This window comes from Salmo trutta, chromosome 8 (genome assembly GCF_901001165.1).
Source record: "Salmo trutta chromosome 8, fSalTru1.1, whole genome shotgun sequence".
Classification (NCBI taxonomy): Eukaryota; Metazoa; Chordata; class Actinopteri; order Salmoniformes; family Salmonidae; genus Salmo; species Salmo trutta.
In genome coordinates, this window is record NC_042964.1 from 14,485,470 (window position 1) to 14,498,464 (window position 12,995).

The 12,995-nt window shown below is 43.5% G+C and overlaps 1 protein-coding gene across 30 annotated transcripts in view; it reads right to left on the reverse strand.

The window, feature by feature from the left end:
• The window catches only part of LOC115198257 (receptor-type tyrosine-protein phosphatase delta), a 641,938-nt gene that overhangs the window by 50,108 nt on the left and 578,835 nt on the right, over window positions 1-12,995 (reverse strand). For 14 of the 30 annotated variants that reach the window (XM_029760069.1, XM_029760085.1, XM_029760081.1 and 11 more), the window contains 5 exons: window positions 12,656-12,912; window positions 11,348-11,441; window positions 6,724-6,933; window positions 5,135-5,295; window positions 1,695-1,709 (listed from right to left, as the gene is read on the reverse strand). In XM_029760069.1, coding sequence (XP_029615929.1) covers window positions 1,695-1,709; window positions 5,135-5,295; window positions 6,724-6,933; window positions 11,348-11,441; window positions 12,656-12,912 — 737 coding nt within the window. The remainder of the gene's footprint in view (window positions 1-1,694; window positions 1,710-5,134; window positions 5,296-6,723; window positions 6,934-11,347; window positions 11,442-12,655; window positions 12,913-12,995) is intronic. The other 16 variants (XM_029760088.1, XM_029760092.1, XM_029760094.1 and 13 more) reach the window with 2 other exon arrangements.

Sequence of the window (12,995 nt, forward strand, 5' to 3'; positions counted from 1 at the left end):
TCTGTTATTTCAGCCTTTTTCATTTTTTAAGTTATATAATTGATTTGGTGCATTTTCCTTCCCCGTTGAAGATATTCCCTTACATTAATATAATCAAATGTATGCATTTTACATATACAATATAATGTCTTAATGATGAATTACATCAGATGTTCCAGGATAGTTCAAGTCCTCCTTTAATCCGACAGATTGTGTTATCTTTAGTATACGTGGGGATGAATGCTACTCTTAGTGGGACATATATCGTAATGTTCATAAATGCTTATCAGATTAACAATTCTAGAGGCATAAAGTTAAAGCCCGGTGATTAACTTCAGTGCATCTTTAATTCCTTCTGACAATAAGAACGGAGTTTAAATAATTCCACATCATGCTCATAAGAAGATATTGAGGTGCCAAATGTATTCAGACCTAAGATCAACCTACACGGAAGATGGAGATTTCATCAATGAACTATAGTCCATTTATATAGGGGATATAATACTTTTTACCACTTGCAATCGTTATCAAAGAGCTTTGACAAAGGGATTTGTCCAAAGACTCAATACATTTGATCTGTGTAACGAGAAGTGTACAGAGTACAAGGGAGACTATCACTCTGCTACGAGTGACCTTTTAAATAGTTCATCATCATTTGACTTCTGACCTCCAACCTCTCCTAGTCAGGGCTAAGTAAAATCACTGGCCTGTGACCTTTGCATTATATGCGAAGCAATGAGGCTTGTGTAAACAGCCTTGGGGAACAATGGTGTGATGGTCAGGAACAACAACAAAAGACGAAATGGGTCGTGCGAGGTCGATACCGCCCTCTGAGGTCATCGTTGCATGCATTTTAACACATGCAGGCGGGACCATACAGAATGAATCAAGCCTCCATACGATTTGCTACATTTGGTGGAGAATACGGGCAAAAAATAAAGGCTGAAAATGATAGCATGGGTACATCTGAACAAAGAGTTTATGTCTAATATTGTGAGAGTGTGGTGAATCTACCTTAACCAGAACCTACAATGTAATAGCCATCTAGCGATGCAAGGGCTAATTTGGGGAGTAGTTGTGCGGGGAAAGCTGGAAAAATGCTGGTAAAGTGCTTTTCTGGCCAGTGAGTACATTTGGCTGTGACGTCATACTGTTGAAGAAATATATCTATTTTTTTATATATTATTGGCATTCAATGCTCATGCCAACTAGCATTTTGAGAATTAAGGAGAAAGTGAGGGGGAGCAGTCAAGACATTGTAATGCATGCAGGTCTGTTCTAGGCAGGCAAGTAAGTTGTCTCTTGCGGACAAATGGTGTTGGAATCTAAGAAAAAGGGATTTCTAGCGGTTGTGTTCATCAAGAAATGACCCCTTTGTATTGAGACAGACAGGACAATCAGACGTGTTGGTGAGATGGCTCAGTATTCAGTGAAAATCAAGATGAGGACGTTACAATGTGTCAACTCTAATGACAAGGTAGGTTCTCGTCAAATGGGAATAATATCAAATGTATTGATGTTTTAATGTAATGTAGGGCGAGAGTAACGAACGCAATGAAAGATCACTTAAAATCTTTAAGATGAACTGTCCTGGCTGATCAAATATACGGTGTCAATTCAAATAGGGGAGGTGGGGGTTGTGGTATTGAGGTGGGGGTTGAGGGTTGAGGTGAGGGTTGTGGTATTGTCAGCATATCACATCCTTTCGCTCTTACCTGTCTGGTTTGCTGCTCCATTCGTAAGCAGGGAAAAGAAAGCATGATAGGATGTTAGCTGGCACGACAACATGACCCGTCGCTATGACGACTGAATAATCTTGACAACAGTATCACGCCCCATAGGCTGAAGTTGAAGTATAGCGTTCATATTTTATACTGTAATGTACCATTTCCTGTTGAACAAGTGGAAATATATGTGTCTAACTACAAAAAATAACAATCGTATCTCAATGTTGATTGGCGTGCAAGATTAGCGTTGCTTCGCTACTGACACCACGCTCAATTATGCCCCTTTGGTTATTTGTTGTTTGAAATACTATAATTTCATCACAGGTACAATCCAAAGATATATCTCTTTTTTTTGGGGGGGGGATCCTTTCAGGTGGTTGATTGTCACTCAAGCATGGAAGGTCTCTGGGTGTCTGTTTCTATGTTGAAGAATAGCTGCATCGAAGCAACAACACATGACAATACAAATAATGTGCCTGCATGGAGTATTGAAGAAACTCCATAGAAAAACCTAGATAATATCATTTGAGTTTATATGGCATTTCCCCTTACCCGTCGTAAAAAAAAAAGCCACTTATATTCGTTGTGATCTGTTTTGGGGTCTGGAACACAAGGAACCATGATTTTCAGCTCAGATGAACATTAAAATGTTTATGATCTGTGTCCAAGTGTGGATGTAGGTGTGCATCTTCCTGTGACTGATTTATACAGTTCATCAGCGATGCTGTGTTGCTATGATCTTGTCCTTTCCCCTGCCTCAACACACACAGTAATGTTGTCATTTTCTCTTCACACAGGGCACCAATTCTATCACATTGATCTTGACAAGTGATATATCTCCTGGTTATGGACCGGAAAGTCCCGACACGCTGGTGACATTGACTTGGTCATTGTTGTGTAAATCTGCCTGAGCACAAACAGAAACCAGAGAAGCCCCCCCTCCCCTCTACATTAATTCCATGCCCGAAAGTTAATTCAATGCTCTTCTCGGGTGCCTCTGACATTGCCCGTCCAACATGGAAGCCCTGGGACAACCAAATAGTCACACAGGCCTAACATTTTAAGGTAAATAGCCATAAGACTCAATGATGTTGGATTGGTATTGGTATTTTTAATGTTGGATTGATGTTGGTATATTTAATGAATACCTATGCATTCAGGGATACTTCGCATGTTCTTGCGTGGTGTTGAGTGGACAACATACCTATTGATGGACTGACTATAAGCCCAGATTCACCTAAATCTTCTCGCAAGACTGATTCTCTCAGTAATGCGTTAATATGCTCTACAGTGTCATTCAATGTGGATGCTATGGAGACTGCTCCTCGTGGCCCAAAGCAGTATTCACTCAAGGTTGAAAATAGACAAGGGAGAAGCTAGGATAGAGAGAGATGTGTCCTTGTGAAGCACCAGGGCAACAAGGGGTCGACCAAGCAAGCTAGGAGTGTGGTTCTCTTGTGTGTGTGTGTGTGTGTGTGTGTGTGGAGGGGGGGGGGGGGGTACAGAGGTGGCCTGAGGGCCTGTTCTAAAGCAGCATTCGCATGCACTGACACGTAGCAGATACTCTGAGCACTCCCCTCCTACGCCTAACTGATGAGCGGTGACAGCAAACGGCCAGCTTCTGCCAGGGTTCCAGAACAAGAGATGCTCAGATTTTTTCTCTGTGTGTGTGTACAGTGTCTTGCAAAAGTATTCATCCCCCTTGGCGTTTTTTCTATTTTGTTGCATTACAACCTGTAATTTCATTGGATTTTTATTAGGATTTCATGTAATGGACAAATTTTCAAAAAATTCAAATATATTTTTATTTTTAACGGAAAAGTGGTGCATGCATATGTATTCAACCCCTTTGCTATGAAGCCCCTAAATAACATCTGGTGCAACCAATTAAGTCACATAATTAGTTAAATAAAGTCCACCTGTGTGCAATCTAAGTGTCACATGATCTGTCACATGATCTCAGTATATATACACCTGTTCTGAAAGGCCCCAGAGTCTGCAACACCACTAAGCAAAGCGCACCACCAAGCACGCAGCACCATGAACACCAAGGAGCTCTCCAAACAGGTCAGGGACAAAGTTGTGGAGAAGTACAGATCAGGGTTGGGTTATAAAAAAATCTGACACTTTGAACATCCCATGAGGCACCATTAAATCCATTATTAAAAAATTGAATGTATATGGCACCACAACAAACCTGCCAAAAGAGGGCTGCCCACCAAAACTCATGGACCAGGCAAGGAAGGCATTAATCAGAGAGGCAAGAAAGAGATCAAAGATAACCCTGAAGGAGCTGCAAATCTCCACAGCGGAGATTGGAGTATCTGTCCATAGGACCAGTTTAAGCCGTACACTCCACAGAGCTGGGTTTTATGGAAGAGTGGCCAGAAAAAAAGCCATTGCTTAAAGAAAAAATTAGCAAACACATTTGGTGTTTGCCTAAAGGCATGTGGGAGACTCCCCAAAGATATGGTCAGATGAGACTAAAATTTAGCTTTTTGGCCATCAAGGAAAACGCTATATCTGGCGCAAACTCAACACTTCTCATCACCCAAGAACACCATGGTGGGAGCATCATGTTGTGGGGATATGTTTCCAGGGACTGGGAAACTGGTCAAAATTGAAGGAATGATGGATGGCGCCAAATACAGGGAAATTCTGTTTCAGTCTTCCAGAGATTTGAGACTGGGACGGAGGTTCACCTTCCAGCAGGACAATGACCCTAAGCATACTGCTAAGGCAACATTTGAGTAGTTAAAGGGGAAACATTTACATGTCTTGGAATGGCCTAGTCAAAGCCCAGACCTCAATCCAATTGAGAATCTGTGGTATGACTTAAAGATTGCTCTACACCAGCAGGAACCCATCCAACTTGAAGGAGCTGGAGGAGCAGTTTTGCCTTGAAGAATGGGCAAACATCCCAGTGGCTAGATGTGCCAAGCTTATAGAGACATACCCCAAGAGACTGGTAGCTGTATTGCTGCAAAAGGTGGCTCTACAAAGTATTGACTTTGGGGGGGGGAGTGTTACGCACGCTCAAGTTTTCTTTATTTTTTTGTTTCACAATAAAAAATATGTGCTAGGCATGTTGTGTAAATCAAATGATACCAACCCCCCAAAAATCAATTTAAATTCCAGGTTGTAAGGCAACAAAATAGGAAAAATCCCAAGGGGGGTGAATACTTTCGCAAGCCACTGTATGTGTTTGATTGAGAGTGCTTGTATACATGTAAATGTGTGTGTGTGTATGTGATTGAAAGTGCATGTGTATATGTGTGTGTGTGCGTCTGTGCGTGTGATTGAGCGTGTATCATTTCTGAAGGTAGGCTGTGTGTGACCGTGTATTTGAATGTACTTAATGTGTCTCTATCTCTCTCACCTTCTTGTGTGTGTGTGTGTGTGTGTGTGTCTCTTGCTCCAGTCCTTACCTCTTGTACAGGAGGATGGCGATGACGATGCAGATGATGAAGACAACAGCGAGTACTGGGCCCACCACCCAGATAAGTCCCTCCTCCTCGTCAATGATTGGCTGGGGGTCGAGGTCAGCTGACACAAGAGGGTCAGAGTAGGGGCTTGTGGCATACATGGTCTGGGAAGGAGAGGAAGGGGAGTGGTATTAGTCATCACCCTGTTATTTTGTTAAGGCTCTCAGACTACAGATTACGTGACAGAGGCATTAAACCACATGTGTATAACTACCAGTGTGATCATTTATATAAAAATAAAAACATTTAATGGGGTAGTAACTACATGTAAGTAGAGTACAGCAGAGTAGAGTAGAGGACGAACTTGGGAAATTATTTTAGCACCACATTGTAGTTAGCCAAGTTGTGCAGAATAGAATAGGAAATACTTTTGGCTGACTCCAATGCCACTATTCCTCTGCCTACCGTGACTTTGAAAACACATTTTGTGATCCCAGTTCAGACTAGGTTCCTTATCGTTCCTCAACATAAAATGATCTCCTCCTCTACAGTGTCTAAAAAAACAACCTGCACTCTCTCACATCTCTATCCTCGCAGAGGAACTCCGATCAATAGAACTCAGCCCTTCTGTGAGGCCACTGAAAGTTTCCGAGTTCAAAAGTTTCCAACTTCATCTTAGAACACGTAGATTCGGTCAGTCTGACTTTCTCAAAGACATTGGGACAACCTGTATGTGACGTCTAGGCCACCATTAGCCTATTCAAAGTTATTGTGTCAATGCTAATTTACGAATTCACCTCTCCAAACGATATGGGTATGTGGTAATACTGTATCTCTAATATCTCTAATTTCTGCCCTGATTGAGTTCCGTCACATCATTCTGAGGGGAACGAAATAAAGACTGGGGCTTTGGGGCAAAGAAAAAGCCAATCAGTGCTGTGGTGGACAAATTGGAGATTCCCTTCCATTTTGTCAGCCTACCCACCTGCCGTTATCATCCTCCTTTACCTGTAGTCAGGACTGGTGGAGTCCAAGACAGACTGCCTTAAAACCTCCCAGTTCATCAAATCCATCATTCTTCCGCGTTTAGTCAACTAATCATGCCCCTTTCTCCTTTGACACACACACACTAGCTGCAGTGGAGGAGATAAAGGCATTCGCCCGTAGGCGCGCAATTAAAGAGGAGTCCCGTTATAGAGATATTCCTGCGATTGGCAGGAGCCTCTGTGGAATTTCCCCTCTGCAGTAGCAGACTCCGTTCTTTGCCGTGGCCCTTTTTCAGAGACCGGAGCTCAAAAGGACTCGACGTAATGCATCCATCCAAGGGAGGTGCCCCCTGCCAAGACACAGTGGATTTGGGTCTTTGACGTTTAACATGCAACTTTAAGCATGAAGGCGAAAGATCCCTGGCAAAGGAAATCGCCAGAGGGTCGACTGTAGTGCCTGTTTGAACTAATTCCTTTATGGAGTGAGTGAGTGAGTGAGTGAGTGAGTGAGTGAGTGAGTGAGTGAGTGAGTGAGTGAGTGAGTGAGTGAGTGAGTGAGTGAGGAGATTTCTAAGAAAAAAAAAGAATAAAAAGGCATATACTTACATTTTCAGAGATATCGAGGAGAGCAAGCACAAAGAAGATGTACTCTTGGCCGTTGGCGAGCTGCTTGTTTTCAAAGTCACCATAGATCTTGGTGTCTCCCAGAGTGAAGTCGGTGGGAAGGTCTTTGAAGTAGGCAGCGATGTAGGCTTTGGGCTCAGCTTGCCTCCGGAAGCGAAGGCCTCGGCTTGTTCGGTTAATCTCTTTCAGCAGCTAAAAGTGAAGAGTAGAAACGATGCAGTGCAAATGACAGTCGATAAAAAGGAACAAAGACAGTTGTTTTACAGTCGCACAAACATGGACACAAACACACACACACACAGATCAAATCTGTGTTACATCCCTCCTGATTACAAAAGCTCAAACTACTGATTGCAACGGAAGAGGAAATATTACCATTTGTATTTCATTTGTCTTACACGGCAAGGATTTTCGACATGTGTGGATTTACCTAAATGAGATTCTAGAATAATCATTAGTACTGTCAAACATTACAAAGGGATTAAGTCATCAAAAATCAGATTTTTTTTAAAGAAAGGAGACAATGTTTTGACGTTCCAGTGGCTCTGTCGTTTCTGTGTGTTTGTGTGTGTGTGAGTGTACATGTGTGTGTATTGTGTTCCTGACTGGCTCAGGGTGAAATCCTTGGCCCTGATGTCACAACACATTTTTATTTTTGGCTCCATTGGCGATAAAAAGAGGACGAGTGCTAAAGTGCTAAAGCTTTGCATAACCTTTGAAGAAAAGAGAGGCAAATATGTTGTAAACTGACTTAATTTGCAGTACTTGTGGATAGGTAAGGATATATTACGTTGATACATTCCTCAGATACCAGAACCATCACAATTGCATGATGGCTTATAGTCACTGGAATGCACTTATTTTAATTGTATATTAGCAAATACCCTGTGGCATGCTAAACAACGGGGGTTAATATAAGTGGGGTTACTCATTGAAAGTGCTAAGCGCACCAATTGTACTATGTTTTTGATTTAACCGACCTGCAAGACCAGGTGTGTTGAATTTAGGCAATCACTTAACTGATCAATTAACTCAGTTGGTCTGGTGTGGTGCCTAGTTGGAACAAAATCCTGCAGTACCTGCAGCACTCCAGGAACAGGGTTGCCTACCCCTGGCCTCAAGGTATCACTTAAACAACAATGCAGTGGTGTTCTGTTGCTTGCTTAGCATGGGTAATTACACACACACACACAAACACGCACACACACACACTCCCATTATGTAAGTGGCCAGGAGCCTTACGCAACATCCAAATCAAAATACAGGAGTGAGTCCCCAAGACGACTGCATTGTATCATAACAGAAAAATGCTGCTTCAGCATATTCGAACCAGGCTAACCCCCTCTCCGCCCCCCGTCTCCCCCACGACTCAAATTGCATTGTTGCACTGCACTAATAGGACGGCGTGTCATTATTTACCTACTAGCAACACCAGGCAACCTGGACAGAATGTGAATTAGGTCACACTTTTACAATGGGAGTGTGATTGCTTCCGCACAAAAAAGACAGAACTTGGCTTGCTCTTGGAAAGTGTAATGGTATGCAGTTCTACGCTCAACTGTTATTGCTATAGGTTACAAGATAACGCTGATTCATGCCCAATGAAAACTGACATAAATAAGTGATTAAGGGAATGTATGTAAGGGTTTCATGTCTGCTTGACTTCCCGAAATGAACACATCATATCAACGTGAGCCAAGCCAGCTACTCGGTCAGAACTCTAACTCCATATCTCTCTCTCTCTGCGCCTGTCAAGTGTCTGCACTGGCTTTGGGACAAGGGCTGGTGGCACTGTCCGATAATGTCTTCAATCATCTCCCATGTCAACACGGCTAAATCCAGCCGCCCTTGGGAAAAGTTGTGAAAAGGTGAGAGCCCAATATTGACAAACAAATCAATTCTGACGGGAGGGGGCGACTTTTGGGCAATCGTTCAAGGTGTGACACCTCAGCCAAAATCGGCAGATGAGACTCAGCGAGACAACAGCATGGCTACCCAGACTATTTGCATTGCTCCCCCCCCCCCCTTTACACTGCTGGTACTCTCTGTTGTTATAATCTATGCATAGTCATTTTAATAACTCTACCTACATGTACATATTTCCTCAACTAACCAGTGCCCCCGCACATTGACTCTGTACCGGTACCCCCCTGTGTATAGTCTCACTATTGTTATTTAACTGCTGCTCTTTAATTACATGTTACTTTTATTTCTTAATCGTATTTTTTTTTTTTTACTTCGTTGTTGTTTAGGGGCTCATAAGTAAGCATTTCACTGTAAGGTCTACACCTATTGTATTCGGCACACGTGACAAGTAAATTATTTTATGCATATGAATCTATACTTGAGCCATCTCATATCTAATTACACCAAAAGTCAAGTAATGCAAAAGGTGCTAAAACCATTCCGTTCACAATTATGTTGGGATTCGATCAATTGCAGATACTGGATTTCTGAATTGTGCTTTGAAAGAGCATTTTAATTATACAGCAGTATGTCCTGGATCAAATCAAATCGTATTAGTCACATGCGCCGAATACAACAGGTGTAGAACTTAGTGAAATGCTTATTTACGAGCCCCTAACCAACAATGCAGTTTTAAAAAATATGGATAAGAATAAGAAATAAAAGTAACAAGTAATTAAAGAGCAGCAGTAAAATAACAATAGCGAGACTATATACAGGGGCGTACCAGTACAGAGTCAATGTGATGGGGGCACCGGTTAGTTGAGTTAATATGTACATGTAGGTAGAGTTATTAAAGTGACTATGCATAGATGGTAACAGAGAGTAGCAGCGGTGTAAAAAGGGGGGGGGGGGCGCAAGGCAAATAGTCTGGGTAGCCATTTGATTAGATGTTCAGGAGTCTTATGGCTTGGGGGTAGAAGCTGTTTAGAAGTCTCTTGGACCTAGACTTAGCGCTCAGGTACCGCTTGCCATGCGGTAGCAGAGAGAACAGTCTATGACAATGTTTAGGACCTTCCTCTGACACCACCTGGTATAGAGGTCCTGGATGGCAGGAAGCTTGGCCCCAATGATGTACTGGGCCGTACGCACTACCCTCTGTAGTGCCTTGCGGTTGGAGGCCGAGCAGTTGCCTTACCAGTCAGTGATGCAACCAGTCAGGATGCTCTCGATGGTGCAGCTGCAGAATCTTTTGAGGATCTGAGGACCCATGCCAAATCTTTTCAGTCTCCTGAGGGGGAAAAGGTTTTGCCGTGCCCTCTTCATGACTGTCTTGGTGTGCTTGGACCATGTTAGTTTGTTGGTGATGTGGACACCAAGGAACTTGAAGCTCTCAACCTGCTCCACTGCAGCTCCGTCAATGAGAAGGGGGCATGCTCGGTCCTCTTTTTCCTGTAGTCCCAATCATCTCCTTTGTCTTGATCACGTTGAGGGAGAGGTTGTTGTCCTTGCACCACATGGCCAGGTCTCTGACCTCCTCCCTATAGGCTGTCTCGTCATTATCGGTGATCAGGCCTACCACTGTTGTGTTATCGGCAAACTTAATGATGGTGTTGGAGTCGTGCCTGGCTGTGCAGTCATGAGTGAACAGGGAGCACAGGAGAGGACTGAGCATGCACCCCTGAGGGGCCCCTGTGTTGAGGATCAGCGTGGCGAATGTGTTGTTACCTACCCTTACCACCTGGGGGCGGCTCGTCAGGAAGTCCAGGATCCAGTTGCAGAGGGAAGTGTTTAGTCCCAGGGTCCTTAGCTTATTGATGAGCTTTGAGGGCACTATGGTGTTGAACGCTGAGCTGTCCAAAGACACTTCTGGAAGCGCTATCTGGAGACCCACTTACTGCAATTCATTGAATGCCATCCATAGTATCTTATGAGTGTTAGGAATGTTTCACATGTGTTAGGCAGGTGAGTGTGTGGTGTGGTGAGGGCCATTAACATAGCTGAGAGACGGTCTATATGCGTTTGACGCATCACAAAGAGCATGCACACTTTACGGTTTGACGGCAAAATCCTTACGTAAGCTTTCTCCACTAATGTACCTGAGCATACACAGTGCATAAAAGCTCCTCAAATACCTAGACCGGCTAAATATAAATGTTGTCAAGTACTTTTGTGCATAACCAATGTGATACCTTTCCCTTGAATAAGGACAGACACAGAGGCCTGATGCAGCTCTTCAAGGTAATTTCAGTTGAGATGGAGAGAGGGGGTGGGAAGGGGGGGAGGGGGTTGAGTTGCAGTGCACTTGATGACTACTCCATGTTCTACCTCATTTCCATATGAATAATGCTCTCTGCAGCTATTTGCATCAATCAACGAGCCCTGTCCCGATGTTTCCCCACCCCCATCCTCTCCTATCTGCAGAGCCGAGTTCTTCCTACCACCTTTCTTTTTAGTAAGACTTGAGAGAGCGATGAGACCTAGGCAGTCTCTACTGGATTTGGGTTGAAGTTAATTCCATTGTAATTCACTCAGTATTGAGTCGTCATTGTGAATAAGAATTTGTTATTAACTGACTTGCCTAGTTAAAAAATATATATAATATTGAGAATCCACAACAGGAATCGAATGGTAATGGTAATGTCTAATAAGGACTTTTTGGAATCTGTATACATTTATTGGACTATTTTGTGGTACCTACCTCTTCTAGGTTCATCTCATCTGGACTGTCCCAGGGTTTGTGGAACTTTCCTGTGCGCTGTTTCTTCAGAGGCACCACCACTATGTAGTATCCCCTAGAAAATGAGAGGGGAAAGAAAGAAAACAACAAGCTTTTCAAGGTCATTGTCAGTTCACTCAACAATACGTTTACAATGCACCATTTTTACATGGTCACATGCTGAGTCTAGACAAAACAAACCAAGATCAAAGCATTCCACTTCAGACACAACAATGTTTAGTCTCCATGGGGACCATAACAAGTCTTTTTGTTGAGGAGCTTCCTACTAATCCTGTAGGTGTAATAGGGTAGGAGGTGTTGAGGACAACAGACAAAGGCAACAAATGATTGCGACATTAGCGAGTTACGCTAGACCGTTATCATTCCATTAAGAGTTGGTTTTCTTCCATGTTTGTCTTTTAATTGAAGCATGATCAGAAAAGTCGGGCACACTGTCACACCTCGCTGAAGACTCCGTGGGCTAATTAGCAGCCCTTCGCGAGGGAGAGAAGAGGAGCTGGAATTAGAGGGATTTTCATCCCTCCATCGGGCGACAAGGGAGATAATAGCCTCTGCCAGACTTTTTTTGAGGGCTTCTCCTGGCTGGGCACAGTGCTAGCTAGCTTTAGCCAGGAAGGCAGTGTGGCAGGCTAATGGGAAGCTAATTAGCTTAAGCTCTGGCACGGGGGAGAGTGAGCCCGAGCGCATCCAGCAAGATCAAAACCCGAAATGGGTTTGAAATGCCAGTCTACAATTGGATCTGCATGTCGGCCTTTTGACAACCCAGAGCTTATTTGGAAAGTCAGGGAGAGACATTACAAGACTTAATACTGGGGAGTGGGATACATTGGATGGGAGAATTCATGGTGTCATCCTCTCTGTGTTGAGGAAGAGAGAACAAGAGGAACAGGCTTGATACAATGCAATGAATGTAAAATACAGAGTACAATTCTAAAGAAAGCAATGAAGTTCAGTGCTGATGTTCTGACCTTTCAAACCCTGTCAAACAAACAAAGTGGTGAGAAATCTGTGAAAAATCTTGTTCCTTTCAGTTATTAGGTGCAACTATACAGATAATGTGACATTGAGCAATAAGGAGAAATAAGCTTTAATGGTATCATGCTGATATAATTGAACCAAAAGATGAGCTGAAGGTAAATAAACGGATTAGGTCAGCCACCGAGACACATTAATTAAGTGCAATCAAATTAGGCTAAATAGCCAGCTCTGTAAGTACAAGTCTGCAATTAGCGATTAGCGTTAGCATTAGTTTTAATCCCCGCCACTCACCTGACTTTCTCCGAAGTCTGGACTGAGGGTAGCTCTACAGTGACTTTGCCGTCCAAGTTGGTCTTGCCAATCAGGTAGGGCTTGGTGCGCAGGATGTCAGGGGCGGTCATGGTGGAGACACGGTGCTGGAGACCGCCAGCGCTGTTGCCCCGGTTGGTTAGCAGGAAGGAGTACTGTGTCTCGGGCTGCAGACCCGTGATCAGCTTCTGAGTGAGCTTGCCGTCCACCTCCACGCTCTGGCCGTCATCATAAAGGATCTGGATGTGTGATGGAAGGAAAGGGTGTGTGAATGTTGAGGGTATGCACTAATTCGACACTTGAGGTCTGTTAAGTCAGGGAC